General features: G+C 44.6%; 2 protein-coding genes across 3 annotated transcripts in view; one reads left to right on the top strand and one right to left on the bottom strand.

Annotated features, from left to right (window-relative positions):
* LOC307246233 (liprin-beta-1-like) overlaps nucleotides 1-11101 on the top strand; it is a 54906-nt gene extending 43805 nt beyond the window's left edge. For both annotated transcript variants that reach the window (XM_080022096.1, XM_080022095.1), the window contains exons 12-25: nucleotides 709-788; nucleotides 897-951; nucleotides 2099-2252; nucleotides 3156-3291; nucleotides 3392-3520; nucleotides 3605-3755; nucleotides 4126-4240; nucleotides 4359-4447; nucleotides 4726-4848; nucleotides 4926-5051; nucleotides 5764-5952; nucleotides 6662-6820; nucleotides 6935-7000; nucleotides 10532-11101. In XM_080022096.1, the coding sequence (XP_079878222.1) occupies nucleotides 709-788; nucleotides 897-951; nucleotides 2099-2252; nucleotides 3156-3291; nucleotides 3392-3520; nucleotides 3605-3755; nucleotides 4126-4240; nucleotides 4359-4447; nucleotides 4726-4848; nucleotides 4926-5051; nucleotides 5764-5952; nucleotides 6662-6820; nucleotides 6935-7000; nucleotides 10532-10618 (1659 nt within the window). In that variant the 3' untranslated portion in view covers nucleotides 10619-11101. The remainder of the gene's footprint in view (nucleotides 1-708; nucleotides 789-896; nucleotides 952-2098; nucleotides 2253-3155; nucleotides 3292-3391; nucleotides 3521-3604; nucleotides 3756-4125; nucleotides 4241-4358; nucleotides 4448-4725; nucleotides 4849-4925; nucleotides 5052-5763; nucleotides 5953-6661; nucleotides 6821-6934; nucleotides 7001-10531) is intronic.
* Nucleotides 11102-17893: 6792 nt separating this feature from the next.
* LOC307246299 (NADH-cytochrome b5 reductase 3-like) lies at nucleotides 17894-24775 on the bottom strand. The gene is made up of 9 exons (XM_080022196.1): nucleotides 24618-24775; nucleotides 23961-24086; nucleotides 23257-23329; nucleotides 22550-22656; nucleotides 22298-22427; nucleotides 22110-22193; nucleotides 20062-20147; nucleotides 19786-19885; nucleotides 17894-18874 (listed from the first exon to the last, which is right to left on the bottom strand). The coding sequence occupies exons 1-9, from the start codon at nucleotides 24636-24638 to the stop codon at nucleotides 18702-18704; spliced, it is 900 nt and encodes a 299-aa protein (XP_079878322.1). The 5' UTR covers nucleotides 24639-24775; the 3' UTR covers nucleotides 17894-18701.

Genomic DNA, 24775 nt, shown 5'->3' with positions numbered 1-24775 from the left:
TGCTGTGATGTGAGGAGTAGAATTAGTAAAAAAAAGTCTGAATAGAGAAGAACGTACAGAGGGGACGTGGAGGGCGGAGTAGGAGAAACACACTTGCAGTAGTTTTGAAAAGTTGATCCGGCCCACTGAAAAGAGCCGGCTCTTACGGCTCCCAAGCATTTATGTATGATCTATCTATGAAATATTTTGTTTATATTTTATTCCACTACAAACAAATAACATCATTCATAATGATTTAATGTGACTGGACTCAAAGTTACTTATTGAGAAACAAATGTTTTTCTTTACAAATGAACACTCGATAGTCTAAAAAAGGCATAGATATCAGTGCTGGGGGAAAAAAAACAAAACCTGTTTTGAATCGAAAATCGTAACATCCCTAGTTTTTATTGTAGATGTATTTATTTCCTCCGTTTCCTAATTGGGTGAAACAAAAAAAAAAAGCCCTGTGTGTAACGGGGGTGACATGGAGCCAAGCCACAAACTGTTCCCGGACGGGGCGCGGGGAGCAAGCAGCTCATTTGCGTTTAAAGCGACACGTCGAAAAACAGGGGGAGTTTAGAGGCAGGTTAGAATGGCTAGAATGCACAGCCTGAGTGGTATTTTCAGCGTCAAACTTCAAGGACCTCAGAGACCGGTCACTTGTTGAAAAGGAGCGTGCGATGGGACCTTTTTAAAATGTTCCTCCCCCCCCCCCCCCCCCCCCAGTCCATCCCTTGCATCGCGGTGCTTTCAGAAATGCACGAGCTGGACCGGGAGAGACAGCTACAGGCACAAGCCGCAGAAAGGTAAACCCTTCCCACAATGCACCGGGTGATTGCACTCCATCTTCCTGTTGCTGCTCTGTTTATGCGTCAATTGTTTCCCTGAAGTATCTGTGTTTATCATGACCGCAGTCTGGATCTCCCACCATCCGCTGGCTCGAGCCAAACGTCCAGCAGCATCGACCAGGTAAGGATAAATACTTTTATTGAGTACTTTTATCTATGAAATGCCAGTTTGTTATTATAGGATTCACACTGTTGACTGGCGCCACCCGGTGGTGGAATTATAAAGTCACATCGTTTTTCCTTTTTGGTGTGTGTGTGTGTGTGTGTGTGTGTGTGTGTGTGTGTGTGTGTGTGTGTGTGTGTGTGTGTGTGTGTGTGTGTGTGTGTGTGTGTGTGTGTGTGTGTGTGTGTGTGTGTGTGTGTGTGTGTGTGTGTGTGTGTGTGTGTGGCAGATGGTCTGGATTGAGTTCAAGATTCGAGAGGTTATTTGTCACATGTGTCTTCATACGGTCATACATATATGCAGTGAAATGTCATGACACCTGGTGATTACGCACAATAACCTCTATAAGCTACAAAAATACTAAAATGTGCATAATCGACACGAGGCGCTCGCGGGCGCCGCAATTGCAATTCTGGGTTCTATAATAATATAATGGAATAAATTGTCTGTTTCTGGGTTCTATAATTACAGTATATAATAGAATTAATTGTGTGTGTCTGGGTTCTATAATTATATAACAGAGCTTATTGTCTGTGTCTGGGTTTTATTGTTACATAATATAATTAATTGATACTGCATTGATTCAATGTATTCTAACTATACTCTGGCTACTCTTGAATTTGTCAACGCACTTTTTAAGTTTGACTGTTTGGCTCAAACTATGAAACGTAGTAAATATAATTTTGTCTTTCTGTACTTGATTATAAAATGGATATAGTATGGTGTGTGTGTGTGTGTGTGTGTGTGTGTGTGTGTGTGTGTGTGTGTGTGTGTGTGTGTGTGTGTGTGTGTGTGTGTGTGTGTGTGTGTGTGTGTGTGTGTGTGTGTGTGTGTGTGTGTGTGTGTGTGTGTGTGTGTTAGCAGTATGGCTAACTTGATTCACTACTTTTTAAATAGAAAAACGATACTTTACGGTCAAATTTTCAAATTCTGATTAATCGTGATTATTCGCAGTTGATTGTGATTAAACGCACCAAATATCATGCGATTGATCACGTTTATCGCACCAATATCATGTGATTAATTCTTTTTTTAGCATTTGACGGCCCTAATTCCCACCTAAACAAGTGTCACAATTGTCTTCATCTGTTTTTTTTTTATCCAGGCAAAAAGCGCGGAAGGACACTCCCCTTCGTTGCCGTCCAAACCGATGGCCGCCGCCGACGAGAGTTTCGGGACAAAGAAGACCCGTTCTTCCTTCGGCCGCGGCTTCTTCAAGGTGCGCGCGGGCAAACGTGCGGCCAGCGCCCCCAACCTGGGTGAGGATCACTGCGCTGATGGGGGAAATATACTGTAGCTTCATCAATATGAGTATAGCGCCCCCTTTAGCCATAGCAGGGAAGACGAGGGAAGCGGCATTGCTCGATATGGATGGACTCGATGGGTGGATGGATTGATCTGAATTGATTCTGTTTCTGGAGGATTGCCTACGTAACTGTTGTTTTTGTTTCGATTTCAAAGTTATTATACGTTTCGTTTCTCTGCCGGGGATTTTGAGATTGCAGCCGGAGTGCCATTGCGCCAACGCTAGGTACAGTAGAACAGAGGTATGGTAGAGGGCAGTGTTTGCCGCTCTGGATGATACAGCTGGATAGGTGCAGGGAACGTCCCCTTCTGCTCTATGATTTTAAAGGACCATGATGGGCGTAAAATCATGTTTTAGCCCTTTTTCTAGCCCTTTGTCACTGCGTATGCTGACTGGTAAACCATCTAAAACTCAATTTGACGCCAGTATGGCCATTTAAGCATTAGGGTGAGAACTACGGGTTAACGCTGAGGCGTCTGCTATCCTCTGCTGAGAAGACTTTGTAACCTCCTTTCTCTAACCCGCAAACCCATTGAAACGTTGAGTTTTCACATGCGTTTAAGGTGCGGTTCTTCCTGTGGTGCGAGGTCCTCCCAGCCCGCTCCCCGCTCATTGGTCAGCAATCCAAACAATCTGACCAGACGATATCCAGTTGTCCATCATCCATCATGTTGACACCATCTGTGTCCTTTAGCCCCAGATGTTTTTTCAACTGGCTTGCTTTGTTTTCGTTGTGGTGGTCTCGGAGATGTCCTGTTGATGCTTGCGTCTTGGAATTCCAGCTTGAGTTCTCGGTCAGTGGGGTTGGGTCGTGGGATGGTTTCTGTCTTTCTAACGGGGGCACCATATTTCCCAGCTGAGACGGAGCGCAAGGCCACGGAGCATCTGGACCTGGCCGGCGTCCCCCCACGTAAATCCACCAATGAATCTCCTACGCCGTCCTCACCGGAACCAAAGAAGAAGTCCAGAGGCCTCAGGAAGTTCTTTGGCAGGTAACCCTCAGAAACCCATCTGAGTGTCTTTTCTTGGAAAACCATCGATGTAGAGGAAGTTTTGTCAGATTTGTGGCGGTGACCGGACTCACTTTGGCAGGCTAAAGAGGAGCCACTCCACCTCCTTCAACCTTGACGAGGCGTCCGAGATGGAGTTCAGGAGGGGCGGGGTCAGAGCCACGGCGGGACCCCGCCTCGGGTGGTCACGGGACATGAAGCAAGCCGGCAAGTAGGTGTCAGTGCCAGAGGTCCAACACCTCCACACCGTCCTCATCTCGGCGACCGGATTGATTGTTTTGCGTCCCCTTCCCAGTGCCCTGGACGTCCCCTTCTCCCAGTGGAGCAGCGACCAGGTGTCTGAGTGGCTCCACGAGCAGGGTCTGGGGATGTACGTGGCCCAGGGCCAGGGCTGGATCCGGTCCGGAGAGACCCTGCTGCAGGCGTCGCAACACGAAGTGGAGAAGGTGAGAACAATATTACAAGACTATTAAGAGAATTGAAGCCATGTTTAGCATATCTTGTCCATATATAAGGGCTGTCGAACGATTACAATAATAAATCAAGATTCATGGTGCATCGTGTTCTAAATTGACTGAAATTTGCACCGTAGTCTGAGTTATTGCACTTTGAAAACGGCATTGTGTAACTTTGTAGACGGTCCCTAATATGCCATCAAAACAACCATCAGTAGAAATCACGAGTTTTGCGGGAGATGGCAAAAAAAAAAAACTGCATTCATCTACCACGCTAATGCCTTTAAGGCTGAAACTTTGACAGCCCTATTTATACGTATTGACATATTTGGAGTTCTGTTTCTGTGGTTACCTTCCCCAGGAGTTGTGTATCAGGCAGCCTCTCCACAGGAAGAAGCTGCAGCTGGCCCTGCAGTCCTTAGGGAGTGGGGAGGGGGAAGACCTGCAGGGCAAACTAGACCATAACTGGGTGACCAGTGAGTTGCTGTCGTTCATGCATCAACAAAGTTGACGTTTTGGTGGTGTTTTTTAATGTTGTCTTTTTTACGGTGCTGACTTTTTACGGTGATTTTTTTTATCTATTTACTTTTTAAGGGTGGCTGGACGACATCGGCTTGCCGCAGTACAAGAGCCAGTTCGACGAGGGCCGCGTGGACGGCCGCATGCTGCACTTCATGACGGTCGTAAGTCGCGAGATATCTTGGAACATTCGCCGAACATTCCTAAAACGGAGAAAAGATCAATCCATTTTCTCCGTTTTCATCATTATTTTCATCTGGAAATTCAATTACGCATAATTGCATTAGGCTTGTTAAAACCTCGAGCCTTTGTACTGGAAGCAGAATCTGCTGGTTGTCCCATGTTTCAAAAGTCACATGCAGTCGTTCTATTATCATAAGGTCTTTTGTTGTTGTTGTTGTTGTGGAATGAAACAAATGGTCCTTCTTTGCCTCTGTCCCAGGACGACCTGTTGTCCTTGAAGGTGGGAAGCGTCCTCCACCACCTCAGCATCAAGAGGGCCGTCCAGATCCTGCGGCTCAGCTCCTATGAGCCAAACTGTCTCAGGCGTCGCCCTTCCGACGAGGTATGGAATTGTCATTTGAAGCGGATTTTGAAACACTTCTGAGATGCAGTCGTGTCATTGTGGATTTTGTTTTTCAGAACAACATCACGCCAGCGGAGATCGCCCAGTGGACCAATCACAGGGTGATGGAGTGGCTGCGCTCGGCCGACCTGGCGGAGTACGCCCCCAACTTGAGGGGCAGCGGCGTGCACGGGGGGCTCATGGTGAGATAGATGGATCGATGGATACTGTATTAAATTGCAAGGCCACCCCTCAAAACAGCCCCCGCAACAGTCAAGCCTGGCAGCTATTGTTACGGCAGCAAAACAACTGGCAATAATAATAAATAATACATGCAGTAGACCAAAGTATCGGTCGAAAAATTGGAAATGTACAATAAATGTAAAAATCAACTGGAAGATAGAAAAAGTCAAAATTTACAATACTGTTAACCTACTGATGAACAATTAATATAAACCTAATAACTTCCAAAAAGCAATTAAATAACATAAAAGAAAGAAATGGCAATGTACCATGAACAGTAACATTAAACTAGGACAAAAAATAATAATAAAGAATGAACAGATTTGAATACAAATTGGTCGTTATACAATGAACCTAATAACTGAATAGAAGATGGGACATTTTAAAATAAACCTAAAAGATTAACAATAAACTAGAATAAATTAACCAAAAAATCTGCAGAACCATACTAATTTTGGCATTCAACAATAAACCTCATGATAAACAACAAGTATAAACCAACACATTTCCAAAAGACAATGGAAATAAAAATGAGGCTAAAATGAAAATATACAATACACCTCAAGATAAAAACATGGAATAAAATCTGTACCGACACTGTGTGTACAGGTCGGAAACGAAATGTCTCTTGCTCACGCCTCCTTTCCCCTTGCGTCCTTCCCCGGTCCCTAGGTGCTGGAGCCCCGCTTCAACGTGGAGACGCTGGCCCTCCTGCTCAACATCCCCCCCAGCAAGACTTTGCTGCGGCGCCACCTGGCGACGCACTTCCATCTGCTGATCGGCTCCGAGGCCCAGAGGCTGAAGCAGGACTGTCTGGAGAACCCCGACTACGCCGTGCTCACCGCCACAGCCAGGGTCAAGGTAGGTTTGGCCTTTCATTTTTTTAATTTTTATTTTAAATTTAGCTCTATGCCTCTACTTTGATCGTATTTGTGCATTTTCTATTTTCATATATACTGTATATATGTATGTATGTGTAACTTGCACAATTTCCTATTTTTGTCCGAATGTGAATTATTGTTATTCGTTTAGGTTTATTGTGTAGTGCCACATTTTCTTGTTTATTTAAGTGTTTATTGTTAATTGTTTAGGTTTATTGTATATTGCCCTTTTTTTTATTGTTTGAGGGTTGTTTTTCTTGTTTTTGTTTATTTTTAAGGGTTATTTTTATTGGTTATTGTAAAGAAATGTTCTATTTTTTTCTATTCTTTTAGTGAGGTTTTAGGTTTGATTGTTATATTAAGTTTATTTTATTGTTTATTACCAAAGTTTTGTACATGTTTTGGTTTATTTCATATTGTCAATTTATATATTGATCTTTATTCTATAACTCTTTTGTTGTTATTATTATGATCATTATTATTATTGTTATTATTATAGCCTTGGTGTGAGCTGCTGTAATACGCCAATGTCCCTCCAGGGGTGAATAATGTATCGATCTACCCACCTACTGACTGACCTACCTAGCGTCCCTTCTTTCTATCTACCCATCCTATCTACCTTTAAGATGTTCCACAGTCAATCCCAGTTGAGTGACACGCCGTCTCCTCTTTTCCTCCCCCTCCTCCAGCCCAGGCGGCTGTCATTCGCTAGTTTTGGGACCCTGCGGAGAAAGCGCCAGGAGGACAGTGAGGAGTTGGTCTGCCCGCTGGATGTGGAGATGCCCCAGAGCGCCAGCTTCCAGCGTGGGCTGCGGATCTATGACGGCAACCTGGACCAGCTGGAACAGGTCCAGCTGTAGTATTTGGCACTAGGATAAATTGCACAAGTAACTTGTGTGAGTAGTGGTTCTCACTCCTGCTTGTCATTTAACTTAAAACATTTTTTTCCCGTTTTTCGGCAGATGGAAGACTCCGAAGGGACTGTTAGAGAGATAGGAGCGTTTTCTGAGGGTATCAATAATTTAACAGTAAGTAATTCTTATTATTTTAAATAGGATGGGTTGGCTATTTTTTGACCCAGCTCTTATTAAAATGTCCGTTCACATCATCTATAACTAACTCGCTGAATGCTTGGGAAATTGTCAAAACTGTTGAGAGACTTACCACTGTGCTGCAGCCTCTCACTGTGCTTCAAGGCAGTCCAATGGGGCCAACGTTTAAGTTTTTAAAAAGATTTTATATCCTTTTTGAAAACCTAAAACTCATATTTAGGGCTCAACGATTTGGGACAGTAATCTGATTGCGTTTTTTAAATTTATTTTTTATTTATAGACCAATACTGCAATTTAGTATGCAATTTTTAAGGCTCTTATCTTCTGTATTATTCACTAGACTCAAGCAATAAATCATTTTATAGTATGACCAACACAACACTGAATACAGTCAACATATAAACTGCTCTTTCCTGTAGGCCAGGCCTACGTCTTATGAGATGAATTGACGCATGAATAGATATGAATAACAAATCTTTATTTAACTATTGAATTGTCAAAAGAAAAACCTTCGATCACACTGGAATATTGACTCCTTGATTAAACTTCAAGACTTGTAATTGTTCCAGTCTGAAAATTAAAATTCGAAAAATATGCAGCGGTTCAGCAGATGTTTTATTTTTTATAGAAACGTTGCGTGCATACGTCGCATATGTCCAAATACACGGAGCACCACTCTGTGTGATCAGGGACAGTTTGATGCGGATTAAATAAAAAAAAAAACAAACGGACACTAATCTTGATGTTCTGGAAGAGGCTCTGTTTGGACTCTACATGTGTTCCGGGCTCCGCCAGCAGCACACACCACCTGGAGGGTTAAAACAATCCCTATAGGCGAAGGGGGCACGGTGATAGGGTCCCCGTTACGCACGGTTTATTTCCAGAAGGAGACGTGAAATAAAATAACAACACATTGTTCTGGCACGCCGGGCACGTGCATCATCGGTACCGTTGGGGAGTGAGGCAGGTGTGCAAAATGCGCCCCGATCACTCCCTCTCCACGCCCAAGTGCAAAAGAGATTTGAGACCATTTTTTTCCCCCCGTGAATGCATAAATTAAAAATAAAAACTCAAAGACTGTCTGACTATATTATTTGCTTCCTGTTTCTAAAAAACTGTTTTTTTTTTTGTTTTAGGCTTAAACGTTTGTCCCATTGAACTGCATTAAAATACAATGAGAACACAATGCAGCCAGTGACGGTCTGGGATCAAAAAACATCCCTGGCATTTTCAACAGAGAGGCCCTATTTCCAAACCCAACACTAATCCCACCCAAATGTTAACATTAAGGAGGATGGTAGCTCGGGCGGTAGAGCTGTCGGTCTAGTGGTCTAAAGGTTGCTGGTTCAATCCCAGGCTCCTTCTGCTAGCATGCTGTAGTGTCCTTGAGCAAGACACTTGACCCCTAATTGCTCCTGATGGCTGCGTCCGTCGGTGATTGAACAAGTGTAAGTCGCTTTGGATAAAAGCGTCTGCTAAATGAAATGTAATGTAACATACAAAGTTTGAGATAGCGACTTACCAGATAAGACTGCGAGTGTCGGGCACCAGCTATCCTGAGGGAAACTTTGGAGGGAACCAGCTTCTAGATGGTTTGATTAGTCTTTTGCCCCTATGCCCTGGACGGACGACCAATTTGCACGACAGCAAGGGGGGGGGGGGGTCGTCCCCCAGGAAATTAGTTTCCTGCATTATGGGGAATTTTTATGTGTCAACGTGTGCCTTTTCTGCATCAATTTATGGTTGAAATGTCTTTATTTATGTTGATGAAAGCTTATTTCATGTTTTTATTGGGGGGTGAACATGTTTTAATATCAAGGGGGGTGTATACCCTGCGTCACCCTCAAAATCTATGCCTATGCACATCAGGACTGCTACCGGCCTCCACCAGAATTTCCTCTGGCTTTAAGCTCAAGCTCTGTCTGGCAGGAGGCGGAGGTGGGCCTGAGCCCCGGGGGGCCGGGATCCCACCTCGACCCGCACTTTGATTGCGCGGCGGGGTTTTGTGAGACCCTCTGACTCGTGCGTGCGTAAGACTCCTTTGTCTGTGTTTCAAGACGAGTCAGGTGGGTAGCCGACGTCAACGCTGACCCTTTGCTCTGAGTGTACGCGGACCGGTCCCCGCCCACAGCAAGGCGCATTAGCGGAGCAATTGAAATCCGGGCAGGGGGCAGCTGTGCTGGCTGGTGGGGGTGTGGCTTCGCAGTTGTGGGGGCTGCTAGGAGGGGTGGCCCCGGTTGCTGGGCTGCTGGATGGTGGCGTTGTCTGCTGGGCGGAGGGGCTAGCCGCAGGGGGTTATCCATGGTGGTTACTGCGGCTGCTTCTCCCTCAGTCCTCTGCTGTACATCCTGGGTGCTGCTACTGCCAGTCAGGAGAGGGCTGGTGCTGTGGCTGCCCGTTGACCTGCTGGTGGCTCCAGTGCGTCTTCCGATGGCCCTTCCATGTCTCTTTGTGCCACTCTGACAGTGTGGCAGCACACGTAGACTATACAAGTAAATGCTATTTCAACCATTTTTGGTTTGTTATTTATCGGTCTTATTTAATGTGGTTTGATTAGTTAAAATGGACAAACATGGGAAACAACACTACAATGCGTGCCTGCCCGCACAGCACAAATCGTGCATGACAGTGCGTACAATCAGCACCACAGGTTGTGTTCACTGTCACAGTCATCATGTAATTTTGGAACCTGCTTCGACTAATGACGCAGGGCAGGTAGGCTACGTACTGTAGGCTCCGCGAGCCTTGTGCTCAGCAAAGTCATCCACGATGTGCCCGACAGTCTATGTCCGACTTCTTCACCCGGTCATTTTCAATTGATGGCCAATCCACTCAGTCTATCCTGTCCCACTGTGCTGCTAATTAGTTTTAGTTTGGAGAACGAGCGCTGGGCAGTCACGACGGTGACGAGGAGAGTCCGAAACTTTCGACAAATGATTGATGATGACGTATGGATGTTTTTGGCGGTTGTTGATGACCAAGGCAGCATGTCTTACCCAGCATACATTTGGAGGCGATTCACTCGTACGCATGTTGCAACATTAACTGTGAGCGTTAAAATTAAACAACTACTCATTCAACACATTTTAAAATGATTTAATAAATGTAATGGTTTAATTTGAGTCATGACTCAAATTATTGTCAATTTACTACCAACCTGAACCGTAATTCCTATGTGACTCAGGTGGAATACAGTATATACAATTGAGTACACTGATTGGTATGGTAATGGACAATCTGTTACTGTCTGCAGCAGAGCAGTCAGTTTCTCAATAATAAAATATTTGGCGAATTTGTGCTATATCATAAAAAATGATGGGATGTGTTATAAAATGCTAAATGGGTTAAATGAGAATAGAACATTTTAATTGGGCCTAGGTTTGAAAACGGACTAAAGGCTCAAAGCCATGGCGCACAAACCTGTCTCGTACCTGGCCCACCGGCAACAAATCAGACATTTTCACGTTGGCTCCAATCCGTTAATAAACTTTGCTTAACGTTGCGCAGAGTATGCTGAAGGACGACGACTTCCTCAGGGAGATGTCGTCCTGCTCCACCGAGGCCAATACCGGGGAAGACGACTCCAACGTCTGAGTCCCTAACCCAAGTACCAAGCCGACGTTGTGTGGAAGTGAATGGGTGAACGGTGCCAAGATCCCTCGTCCATGGATGTTTTGGACAACTCCATCATTCCCATGTCCCATTTTAGATATTTATTGAGATCGCCAAACATGTACTGCATGAACTGAAAATGTGACTTTATATCTTATAGCCTGGCTGCAGTTTTTGTGTTATTTTTGTAATATCCGTAAGTGCTTTGACTCAACCCCAGTTTGTCGCTCGGGTTGATGTCAGTCTTTCCTCTCTGAATGTATTCCACATAAACATTTTTGTACCCGTCTGTGGGTTGGATTTCCAAGTCGCCCGATTTTTATATACAGCATGCAAAAAAGCATGATTTCAAACTCGACAAGAACCTGACGTTTTTGTTGAGTTTTCTGGTTTGGATTGTAGCAGCAACCCATGAAACAACTTGCTATTTTATAATTTTTGTAAATAAATCTTTTGAGAATGGCTGTAATGATTTGTGGTCAGTCATTTGAAATTCATTAATTGAGTTTATCTCTGTATGATGTATAATGTCCTTTGAATACATGTTAATCAGAACTCATCAGGATCTGTAAAATATAGGACTTAAATGTAGTGAAGATTTAGTTATAAAGGGATAGGGATATTCATATTGCAGAACACAGTCCCACCAGGACAGTAGGTGGCAGATGAATTGTTGTGGACAAATAGATTTAGGCCTGGGCCTTTGAAAAATGCCTGGATCTCTGCACAACGTTTCTAACTTGTTCTGGCTTCAATACTTGGAAAAACCCGCTGGAACAAAACAAAATCTGATGCGATCAAGTATATTGTGTATCAGAAAAATAAACACAACAAGCTCTTGAGTTGGCGTCGCAAAACTGACTGATGTTCCATCCCTTTGTTCTCATATATTATAGTTGCGGAGAAGCTCTGTTCTTTTACTATTCAGCCTTCTTTTGTGTCATAAATCCATCAAAATCCCGTTTTGAGCCAATTGCAGTTCTTAGCCTGTCTGTCTGCTTTCTGATGTCACTAACCTGACAGCCAATCCCAGCCTTGGATAGTTTGGCTACCTCTGCTGGCGTTACGACAGATATAATTTTTAAAGGGTTTTTTTATGCACTCAATTTGATTTTATAGCACCAGATTTAGCATAACATGTAGTGGGTTCTTTTCATGTGGGGTTACTATTTAAGCCATAACAGGTTACTAATTAACCACAACAGAATACAACCTAATTTGAGTTATTATGCATTATACACATTACAATTAAATATAATACATACTGTATACACAGCATATGTTATACTACACATTAAAAAAAGAATGTGAATTTGACTAAACATGTTCATAGATGTACCAACAAGATGATGTTCCCCTTAAATAGTTATGGAATTAATTACAAAGCCTTAATTTAAAAGCCTGTTTTCTTTCTCTTTTTAGCCTTTGGGATTCGTTTGAGGTCTTTATTATGCATTATCTAGTTTTATTATTATTATTATTTTATTATTAAGTTGATGAATGCCGATGAAGGTGCTTAGTAACGTAATGGCGTTTGCAGTGACGTGGCGTCGTTGGTGGTCACCCAGAGACATCTCCATAATAAACTCTTACATCAGTCATCTCTTATGTTGGCTTCATATTTACAAATAAAATATATGTTTTTTTATGGCAATTTATTGGGTTACTAATATTTTGTGGATGAAATAATTATGAATCACAGTAGATGAAAGCGAGGTCACTTTCTGAAATACATCAAATTCTGAAAGAATGTTAGTATTCCAATGCCTGTTTAAGAGTATAGTGTTTGATGCACTACCAGCATGTTTTTTTTAACACCGATGCAAGGCAGCATTTCACCTAATGGACGCCGTATAATTATCTTGCTCAATCTGTAGTCTGAGACGTTTTCAGTTTGTTTGAGCCCTGCCTGACTCAGGTAAGTCATGTGATCTGAGTCACATGGTCTCATACACCTGGTCAGAACCACGCCCCCTGAGGTGATGTCCCGGCTGGACGTTGGACTCCTCTGCCTTCACTCGTTCCTCCTTCCATGTCTAACCATTGTCTCTCCACCAGCGATGCAGTGGTTGAATAAAAAGTGGTTAAACTCTGAATTCCAGTCAAAGATCAGATTATGAAGCCAATAATCACTACTATATTAAATATATATACATTAAAATAGTGATATTGTGTGTACGTCTGTGAAATGTGAAAAAAAAACTGTGTAAGCCTATTGGTTTACAAAATCATCTGTACATAGTACATGAGTCATAAGTAAGATTGTGAGGTCACTGGCCACGTCACATGTTTAGTTATTGGATCCATATGATTCTTGCAAAATTTATATGTCAACTATTGATGGGCCGTTTTGTTTTGAAATATTTTTTTGGGATAAAAAAATGATTTGTTAGCCAAATTCAGGTTCAAGAGTTTATTTGGCCTCTTATTCGGTGCAGTGGCCAAATGTATTTTATTTATTGTTTTTTTTTAGGGGGGGGCGGATATGTTTAGTATTTATCAGTTGCAATGTTTGCCTTCATTTTGATTCCTTAAGAAATTTTCTGCTAACATTTAAAATAAACATTTGAAGGCAAATGCAGCATCTGTCTTATTTATGCGGATTTGGGAGATATTATAACGCTAATCCTGTAAGTTTTCAGGAGTTTCTTTATGTAGGGGAGCCACAGTGTTTCCCGTTTATTATTCATTTTCTGTAGGTTTATATTGCTGGGGTCAAGCTGAGTTGTGCTGATTTGAATTTGAGAAAAAGAAAGATGAGTTTTTCACGGATCTAGATCCAGATCAACGCATTTAAAGGTTAAATGGTTGCCCCCGGACTACCTCAGAGGGTGGTTTCATGAAAAAGGGGCCCCCCTAACAGCGTTTTGGACAGGGCCCCCAAAAAGCTAGAAACGGCCCTGGATGCACAAACACAGTAAAGAGCATAGGTTATCTTATTAAATAAATGGTCCCTCGCGCATTTGTCAACAACCTGCACCCTCTTGCAGCCTTGTATTGCAAACCTTCATATATTAAACCATTAACTTAAATGCTGAAGTTGAACAGTATACTGAACCGTGCTATCAAGTGACATAACTAAACAGCAAGACATGAATCATGCAAACAGCAAGAATAAATAAGAAACTTGAAAAAGAAACTGAAGAAAATGAATACATTAATTAATGAATTAATAGAGGAGAGGTGGATACTAGATAAATATGTGATACCTATTACAAATCGGAATGTTTTCGATAGTTTCCGAAAAAATTATAAATGAAATTCGTCATTGTTGTTATCACAAGGCAACCAAAAATAAAATATCCGAGGGTCATGGAAAAGCCTTAATTTAAATTCACTATGAAGGTTAGAATAATATGCAATTGTTCCAACTGTGGAGGTTTCGAGGGAAAACAAAACTTGTTTACGGAGATTAGAAAAGTTACATGTTACATGATACCTCTGTGTATATAGTTCTGGATTGCCATGTCCTTCGGTCGAATTGTTTACCTATGTTTAGTTTGAACTTCGAAGATGATTGGCGTTCAAAAATAAAAACACCTATTTGACGGCGACGTACACATCCTCTCTCCTCTGGTGAAGGTCGCTGCACAGTCTCCTTGGGTTGGTCCTCCGGGCCACTATCCGGCCTCACATCCTAGATCCACCGGTCACTGAGTCCACTGCTCCCCCACGAGGAGGGAGAGTGTGTTTTTGTCTGAAATTGCCAATGAACCACGTGCTTGTTTCCTACCCAGTTGTACAGTAGTACATATTACAGTTGGCACGTTGCTTATCTGACTTTTGTTTTGTATATTTGTCAATTTGTATATACTGTATCTAACATTTGGAACGACTTGCCTGAGGAGAGATGGCTGCCAGAATCAGGGACTTCTTTTAAAACGCTTCTCAAAACTCATTTTTGTAGATCTGCTTTTATGTGATGTCGACCCTTTCTTTTCTTTTTTATTTTATATATCTTCTTATTATTATTATCCTTTTGTATTTATTTATTTGTATTGTCTCTTTATCAGCTTTTTTCCCCCAATTTAATTAATTTATTGAATTCCTGTTTATTAATGTTCCTTTGCCTTTTAAATTCATGATCTGAACACTCTGCTTTTATTTCATCCGTCAAAGCCCTTTGTAAACTGTGTTTTTAAAGGTGCTATATAAATGAAGCTATTATTTTATTGTTTTTGTAATTATATTTTATGCTATATCCTATTAAATTGTATTGTTATTCTCCTTTTTTATTTTGACTGTTACGCTTTTTATTTTTCCAATGGGGGGCTTAAGAGGGTCACGGAGTGTCCCCATTACATTTACATTTTCATTTACATTTAGTCATTTAGCAGACGCTTTTATCCAAAGCGACTTACAAGGGAGAATAACATTCAAGCTACATTGCGACAGAGACATTAGTGTAACAATAAGTACTGCTAGGTAGTGCTAAGTAATGTAAGTTAGGAGAGGAGGTACTCACTGAAGAGCTGGGTCTTCAGGTGCTTCTTAAAGACAGAGAGGGAGGTCCCTGCTCTGGTCGTTTTTGGCAGCTCGCTCCACCAACGTGGAACTACAAATGAGAACAGCCTGGATTGCCGTTGCTGTATGGCCGGCAGAGCCAGGCGACGCTCATTTGACGAGCGCAGCATCCGGGGGGCAACATGTGCTCTTACAAGAGCATTTAAGTAGGCGGGAGCATTCCCAGCAATCACTCTGTAGGCCAGCATAAGAGACTTGAACTTGATGCGGGCGGCTACAGGTAACCAGTGGAGCTCGATGAGCAGCGGAGTGACATGTGCCCTCTTTGGCTGGTTGAACACCAGTCGTGCCGCCGCATTCTGTATCATCTGCAGTGGCTTCACCGCACAGGCCTGCAAGCCTGTTAAGAGGGCGTTGCAGTAGTCAAGACGGGACATCACCAAGGTTTGTACCAGCAGTTGAGTGGCATATTGGGTCAGGTACGGCCTGACTTTTCGGATGTTGAATAGTGCAAAGCGGCAGGGCCGGGAGACGGCGGCAACATGGTCCGAGAATGTAAGTTGGTCATCAATGATGACACCTTGATTCCTTGCAGCCTTGGTAGGAACAACAGATAGAGAGTCAATTTTAATATCAACGTTGTTATAAATACCTTGTTTGGCCGGGAAGACCAGCAGTTCCGTCTTCGCCAGGTTTAGTTGAAGATGATAAGATGATTACGCACGGTGCTTGTTTTTTTCCATAAGGAGACGCAAAATAAAATGAAATAAAATAACCTACATTTGAAAGAAAGAAATAAAACACAATGTTGGACGCCCCACGGAGACAGGTGTGACAGGTGAGACAGGCGTACCCTCCGCATGGCGCACTAGGCGGCCGCCCGGTCTGTACGGAGGCATGTTCCGAGTATATGCAAATGCAAATGTCCCTGGCGAAACAAAACCCTGCAGTAACTCCGTGTATCCCATGAAGCGCGTTTCAGTACCGAGAACGGGAGTTACCTATTGTAACTCCAGATTCTAGAGTATAAGCTTCGCCTTTTAAGGCACCGCAGAATAGTAAATTCTCTATGGTGGCATGCGGGCCGGAAACAAATACTCCTCCTGCTGCGATGGGTGGAGACGAGGGTATCCCGCTGCAACAGTCCCACAAGGCGCAGAAGGAGGCGGGAGCCTCTCCAACGCCAACAGGCAGAAGAACACCCGGTACCAATCACTCTGGCAAAACCCTCAGTACAGAGTGAGTCGCAGAGAAACGGAAGTCATCCCGGATATCAAACCGGATGAAAGAACGGGGGGGGAGACCAAGAAGCTGCAGCGCAAAATGTCTTCCACTGGAACGCCGTGGAGGATGAAATTGCCCTGGTGGAGTGCACCGCCCTGATGCTCTCCGGGGGGGGGGGGGTACGTCCCAGAGGACAGATATGCCTGAGGAACAGCCTCACACAGCCGGTGCGAGAGGCGCTGCGCCCACAAGGGAGGGTCGGGGGTCCGGGGGATCGCTCTCCGTAGCGCACGAAACAGGCTCTGGGAACGGCGCAAGGCCGCCGTGCGCGCGGGGGGAAGAATCCATCCAGAGTCGTCGCCCTCCTCTCACTCCGACAGGAACTCAAAGGGAACCTGGTCCAAAGGCTCAAAGGGGGCTTTAACCCGGCGCGCGTAAAACCAGTGCTAAGTCCCACTGAGGAGCTAAGGAGCGCGACACCGGTCCGTGGCTCCGCACACCCTTTGGGAAGCGTTTCGATGAAGGGTGACTAAACAACGTTCTGTCACCAAAACCTTCGTGACAGGATGAAATAGCGGCCGCTGGCAGCCAAAGTCCTACCCACCAACAGCCGGAGGAATAAAAGCACCTGGGGCAGGGGACATGCCGTGGGATCCAGGTCTTCTCCCCCCACACACCAGCGTTGAAACGCTGCCCATTTTGCACAACACGACAGTTGTCCACGCTCTGGTGGAAGCGGCTCCCGCGCCCTGGATAGTGCGCACAACATTTGGAGAGACCCAGCCTCTCTAGGCGTTCACGTTCAGCAGCCAAGCCCACAGGCGGTCGCCCGTCACCGGGTAATTCCTGATCGCTCCCTCCGCTTGGCAGGGAGAGAGTCTCCGCCCGTGCGCTCCGGGGCTATCAGAATAGCCTCCAGCCGTGGAATAAACCGGTGGGAGAACGTGAGGAGCGTCCGGGGCCACGGCCGATGCTCAGACGCGCCCACCCTCCGCGTGCGGCAAACAGATCCACCTCCGCTTCGCCGAACCTGCTCCAAATCCGGGTGACCAATTCTGGATGAAGGGTGCAATCAACGTTGTACGCCAGGTGTATACACTGCTCCGATGGAGCGTGGGTGTTTGTGCGCCCAGCGGTGGAGCCGTCTGGCTGTTCAACAGCTGGCGGTTTGTGCGGCTGCTGTCGCTTCGTTGTCCGAAGCGAAATGCTGGTCCACTTTCCACACGGTGGAGAGTTCCAGCGAGTTTATGTGGAGAGACATGTGGGCCGGCCACTGATGGAGCCAGGGAATAACCGCGCGGTATACGGTTAACCGGAATTGGATCCACTGGAGCGAGACGCGCAGGGATTTCCTGTGCTTCGGGACGACGCACACGCACACTGGGTTTCTCGGTAACTAGTTGTAGTTTAATTACACAATGATGTTCCATATGTCCCATTACACTCATTCCTGGTCAAGATGACAAGTTTCACTTATGAGAATTATGAGAAAGGCCGAGGCTCCATTGACATCTACACAGGTTTTACAAAGTGTATATAGTTTTGCACATGAAGCACACTTGCAGTTCCTAAGAGAAGTTGATATTTATTTAGACACAACTGGTTATGGAACCAACAACCATCACACTTTGCAAAGGATACCAAACTTGAAGCCATAACGTATAATCCAAAATATAAAAATCAGTAACTATGGCCACGTCAATTGCAATGCACAAGTACATGGTTTGTTGCACACTATATAAAGTATACGTCAGGACGACACATATACGGTAAGTAGGTAGTTCAAAAACACATTTTGAAATGGCGATTATGAAATCGTTTTTGCATGATCCGCATCATGAGAGGGAGCACAACTCTCACAGCTTGCATTATAAAAATGTATAATAGTGTTGCTTAACCAAAGCGTTGCATGTGTTAAGGCACTCGGGGAGGGAAAAGCCAGAGGTTACAAATAGAATATTGAATATATCGTTCCTGCTCCACGGCCAGGGGGGCGGTGGCTTTCGTCTGCTACGGCTTTACTCACATACCGATTTCCACCACAACAACATGCTTGGGGTCACAGGTCCCTTATACTTTGAGCAGCACACACCGGAGGTAGCGGGTGTTAATATGCTGAAAATGACATGTGCATCTGTGAAAGTTAAAAAAAAAAAAAAAAAAAGTGTTTTCTTCGCAAAATACAATCAATGCCACCTCGCTCACTCCCTCTACACATGACATGGTCCATGCGGTGACTCTTATCAGATCATAAATACATAGTGCAACGCTGGTGGCAGCTGTGGGAGTGCTTCCAAGCTTTGGTGTCTGGCGGTGGGGGGAAGCTCTTCCGGCCCCGAGGATCCGTCTTGGATCCTCGGTCTTCCGGGCTCTTTTTCTAGAAGGTGAACCTGCGGCCCTCGGAGTGGCCGCCCTTGTCAAGGTTGGGGTTGCAGGCAAACTGGATCATGGGCGGCGGCCCGCACATGAGGACCAGGGTGTCCTCGCCGGGCGGAGGCAGGTGGTCCCGCACCATGTCCTCGTTGATGAAGCCCTGGCTGTAGTCCCAGTCTGGAACGCAGGGAGAGGGAGGGGGAACAGAGGGAAATGAGAGGATGGGGAATGTCGGAGGTGTCTGGAGAGAGTCAGAACCGACACCCATTCGTTAAGCTTTGAGATTGGTCAGCGACGCTTAGGCCTGTTTACGTACGCCAGGCAAGCCACCACAGGTGAACGCAGGTACGTGACCTCACGTCACCCCAGTTGAGGCGTGCGGCCGTATTTCCAGGAAACAAGTGTCTTCTGCATCTGCCGTTGCCATTTCAGATTACGTTTCCCGGAAACGGTTACTCCTTCGGTTGTGCCGTTTGTTGATTAGTGTTTGCATTTAGCTCCTCTATGGGAAACGTGAGTGACACGTTTGCAAAGCACTTCACAATTTGAACGCACAAATTTGCGACGCAAGAACGCGAATATTTCACTTTTTACGATGAGATAATCCCGCGTCACACTACCACCTCTTCAGCCACACACCCCGTTAATAAACTTCAAAATATAACCACTCTCACTATTACGGCCCAGTAATAGTCCTCACTTTCAGTGTGAAACTTGTGGTGATGAACAGAGCTGCCATTCTGGGTTGAACTGATTAATTCGATCAATTAGTGTAGCCTTAAAATTGTGATCTTGCAACACAAAAGCTAGTTTCAATTGACCTATATTTAATTCAAGCATTTCAATATGTATATATTTTTTACCATTTTACTATTTTTCGTAAGAGGTACAAAAACATACCTGGTTACAGGTTTTTGGAGTGTTCCCAAGCACTCGGGTTGACTCCCAATGACCAAAAGACAAGGTTTGAAATTAACGTTTTGCTGAACAGAAGAGAAACGGTGCCAACCTGCCGACATCCAGACTAAAACAACAAGGTGGCGACTGAAATGTGTGAGATAGTAGAACGTAGAGGAGGATGTTCTTACTTTCAGGAGCCCGGTCCAGGGTGAACCACAGCTTGAAGCGGTCGGGATTGACGGCCACGATCTCTTCCAACTCCGGCCGAAGCAAGATGTCCTTCTCGGTCTGCGAAGACACGAGAGAACAGATGACTACGCTACGATGCTAATGCCATCAGGAGGGAAATGTAGCACTTCTCCTCGGCAACACTACCGTGGTTATATATTAGGTTAGATTCAAAATGTTAAATTCAACCAAATCTCTCCGAGTGACCTTCCTACGTATTTGTTCATTAAACCCACCTGGTTAGCAAAGAGCAGATGGCACACCGTGGGGTCCTGGGGATCCTTCATGATCGCTGTGATGATCTGAAGCATTGGAGTAATCCCTACAGCAAACACAGGAAGTGGGTTCAAGTGTGTCGCTGAGTTCAATCGCGTTCAGTGACCCGCTTTCGAAATAGCATTTTACATCCTGTTTCATCCCAGAACCCAAGCGAGTAATGACAGTAGAAGCTTCCTCTGACTAACTGTCCTTCTGAAGTCAATGATGAAATGATTATGGAGAAATAGCTGCCATCCTTTCACACATTAACTTCATGCCACGTACACTAGGCCTGGGCAGATTTACTATCAAATCGTCAATCACGATCCACCTGATGAGAAGGGAACCATAGGGCAGGCGCTCAGGGCCCCCCACATGAACCTGCCGCTCAATATGCAAATCTTCTGATAATAATATAGCAATATCTAATATCATCTCATAGAGAAAGATTTACAGATCAATTTATTTTTCCTTAGATTCTTACTTGTATGGAAAAAGAAAAAACGTAAACCTAACTCAGAGAATTTGAGCGTATTTTTATTGTTTCCCCTCCAGGCAGTGGTGAACGCTGCCTCCCGTGTGTGTGTGTGTGTGTGTGTGTGTGTGTGTGTGTGTGTGTGCGTATCTGTGTGTGTATGTGTGTGTGTTTCTGTGTGTGTATGTTTATCTGTGTGTATGTGTGTCTGTGTGTGTGCGTATACGTGTGTATCTGTGTGTGTATGTGTATCTGTGTGTGTATGTGTATCTGTGTGTGTGCGTATACGTGTCTATCTGTGTGTGTGTGTGTATTTTAGATCTATTTATTTTCGTTTGTTTCCTACATGTACGCAACAACATATTTCAACACAACTGAGTTAAGGGATGCTCCGAGTCCTTACTCCGTACTGTTCCAAAAAAAACCTGTGCGTCCCCACTGTCGGGTCGCACGTCTCCCCGTTGCTATGGGACTTAATTTAGTAAAAACTGGACGTTTTTGTGTAAATACTTGGCTTGTAAATAATAAATCCTGCGCTTCTGGAACGGGGAGACTGCGTTTGCCACATTAAGTTACGTTCTATGCACGAGCGGCCCCGATAAAATCTTATATTGGAATTTTGCACGATCGCCCTAAACCTAATGTACACTAATTTAGCGGGCTGTGCATCCCACAGTATATTTGAGTGTTTGGCATTTGAATCTAGTCTTGTAACCAAGTTCCCATTGAGATCCACTGAAATTCAAGGTCATGGAGGTTATACGGTCTTGGCAGAGAACATGGGGTGAGATATTGAAGGGATGGTGATGTAGACTTCCTCGGAAAGTCATTTCAGAAAAGAGAGAAAAAAAAAAAAAAATGCAACCCAGGTTTCATTCTAGCATTACAAAATGAAATTCAAGGCCTTTCAAGGACTTTTTAGGCACTTTGTTAAGCACTTTCATACTTCATATGCAAAAAAAATTATAAATTTTCAATGTGATTTTGTTAATTTAATATCATATAATCTTAAGTCTCATTGTCAATTATTTATATCAGCATATCTATGATCTATGTCTTGAAAGTGATTCTGGAAACATTTTATTACGTTACGATTTGAATGACAAAACCAGTGTGAATATCACAGGTTTTCAATGACCACTTTTTTCAAGAACTTTTCAAACACTTCAGCACAAAAGGGGCTCTTTTCAAGATATTTCATTACAGGTACTCCTCACATAACGGCCGAGTTGCTAGGACCAGGTCGTTAAGTGAATTGGTCGATAAGCTCGGACCCGTGTTATTTCATGGTAAGGGGGCCATTGTGAACACTAGTGTAGTGAATACTGACAGACCGCGGGAACGAGACTGGGGCAGAGAACGGTGATGAGATGAGATGCTTGACGCTGAGACGCCGCGGTATTGTCAGTTGAACAGGTAGGTCGTTGAGTGAGGAGTACTGTACTGACATTTCTGAGGACAGAATTCAAGGACTTCAAGCACATCGAGCTCCTGGTAAAAAAAACAAAAAAAAAACAAACAAACCCTGTTGATAATCGCAGATAACCTTACCTGTTCCTCCAGCAATCATGCCCAGTTGCGTGGCCTTCTTGATCACAGGCGGTGACTTTTTATCCGTCTGGATGGCAAACGTTCCTGTAGAGAGACAGTTAGATGCAGTACGCGATGCAGCGAATCCTCACAATTTGCTTCCCGTACAATAAGCTTCCGTTGCTGGAAAAAAGCATTTTTGAACCCACCTTTGCCCTTGTAGACGAGCAGGCCGCTGGGCCCACGGAAGTCGATGGTGTCATTAAGCTTCAGGCTCTCCAGGTACTGGCTCATCTTCCCGCCTTCAGGGAACTTGGGGTGGACATCTTTGAAGTAAATCTTTTTTTTTTTTTTTGGCGCGGGGAGAGGGGGGGGGGGGGGGGGGCGAAGAAACGCTGCGGTAAAGAGGGATGTAGATCTTTGAAGTATAGTGTGACTCTTTATGTCTATGGCGTCTCTACCTTCACCACCAGGTCCACGCAGCCCTTGTCGTCGTCGCTGGACACCGGCGTGTACGGACGCACCACCAGCTTCCCGTCCACTCTGGCAGACAGGTAGATGTGCTGCCCTGGGGGGGAGAGAGGAAGAGAGAGAGATACTTTATTCATCCTAATTATTCATCCAAATTGGGGTGTGGTGCTCTCTGTTACAGCAGTTCACATTAGAACAATAGGCAATAATAATAATAATAATAATAAAATAAGGGGACTGAAATTGGTAATATGCAAAAACCCCAAAATGTGCTAAAAGAGAGAATATTCTGCAAAACACAATAAACCTAAAAATGAAGTACAAAATTATATATATAGAAAATTTGCCAATATACAATATATCTAATAATTAACTACAAAATACATAATTTGGCAATATACAATAAACCAAAAAATGTAGTTAAACAAAAAAAATGTAAGAATAAACAATACAAATAATCCTAAAATAAACACCAAACAAGAAAGATTAGGCAAAAATTAACAATGGACAATAAACCTTGACATTCAAAATATGACACCTCGGATGAGAGTGTCATCTGACACTGTGTCCGGACACAATAGACAAAGAGAATAATTACACGACTGTTCCTATTCATATGTGTGGACTATGTGCAATGCAGGTCCCGACTGCTACATTTAAATGATATTACATGAGGGGGATTAGAGACGGTACGGACCGATGGGGAGCCCCAGGACGTGCTCTGCAGTGGGCAGCGCAAAGCGGAACTTCCTCGTGTCGTGGCTGACAATCTGTCGGGATGGAAAGCACAGGAAGCACGTTGTGGGAAACGACACATTAAATTGAAGCCTCGACAAAGCCGCGGAGTGCCGGGAACAACTAAATCAGACACGTGTGTAATTGCACTGCGCCGAGTTCCCTCATGGGATGGCTGGAAAGGGTTATTTTTGGCTACACCTTTTGGTTGAAAAAAAATGGACATACGTGTTTGTTTACATATGCGTTTTGGAATATATAAAAAGGTATATTGTTTTCAATTCATACAAATGAAGGAAAACAAGGCTTTCACACACACACACACACGCACACACACATATATATATATTTTATTATATCCTCTTAGATGCAGTGAAGGTCAACGATCTACACTTTAACCAGATTCAAAGAAGTTAAATATACGTTTTATGCAAAAAAAATAAATACAAATAAAAGGTATACAGTATGTAATGTATGTACTACTACCGGCTCTGTGGAATACTCGATTCTGATTGGTCAATAGCGGTCAGCTTCTGAATACCGACCCCTGATCTGCTAATAACGATCTTGTCGTTTTGGCCGTTGGTGGTTATTTCGCGATAATGACCCGGCTGGCTGAACATCACCCCTTAAATGGCTGCAATGCACGGACGTGATGTGTATTACCTGTTTATCGATCAGCCTCAGGGCGTACTTGACGCTGGGGTCTTCCAGGGTGATGGCGGCTCTCCTCTTGGAGAAGAACAGCCGGAGGATGAGGTTGACGATGCCGTCCCATCCCCCGCGAATGAGCTGCAGACACCCCGGCACACAAGTGTGATTCAGCGGGCCAGAGTGTGACGGGAGGACGGTTTTGGGGGGGGGGGGGTGTGGTACCTCCCCAAGCGTCCACTTTTATAAATAAACTGCGTCCGCTTGTGTTGCTGACATTAGGAACACATGAGTCATAGCGAAGGAACCGTTCGGCCGGCGCCTCCCACTGACGCCGCGTTCCGGCGGGCGAGAAAAATCGGGAGAACCCGCCACCCGCCCCCCACCTCCACGCCCGGCTCCGATTCGAAACGCTTCTGCGGTTGAGAAGTCGGGTCAACGTGGCTTTATGAGCCCGCGGGCTCCCCCGGAGCTCGCAACGCCACGCAAACACACACGCCCCAGCACGCTACCGCGGATGTGAGCGCCAGCAACTCGACAAGGCGGAGTTGCGAGGTTAGACTCGAACGCGGCATGGAGGCTACGAGCCCACCCGGCTATGTCAGCTCCCGCGAACGTGCGCGACAACGCAGCCGATGAACGGACCCCCAGTGTCAGGACTTTTATACTCACGCCGACGATGTACGACAGCATGTTTGGTCTTGATTCGGACGAAGCGGGATTTGCGTTTTGACAGCGTTTCGAAAAAAAAACCAAAACAAAAAAACAGCCGCAAGATACGATCAGCGCTGTGGGGACGAGAGCGACGCGTCACACGGCTCCTCCCCCTC

The sequence above is a fragment of the Zeus faber genome (assembly GCF_960531495.2).
Source record: "Zeus faber genome assembly, chromosome: 21".
Classification (NCBI taxonomy): domain Eukaryota; kingdom Metazoa; phylum Chordata; class Actinopteri; order Zeiformes; family Zeidae; genus Zeus; species Zeus faber.
This window is presented reverse-complemented; position numbering and strand designations above follow the sequence as displayed.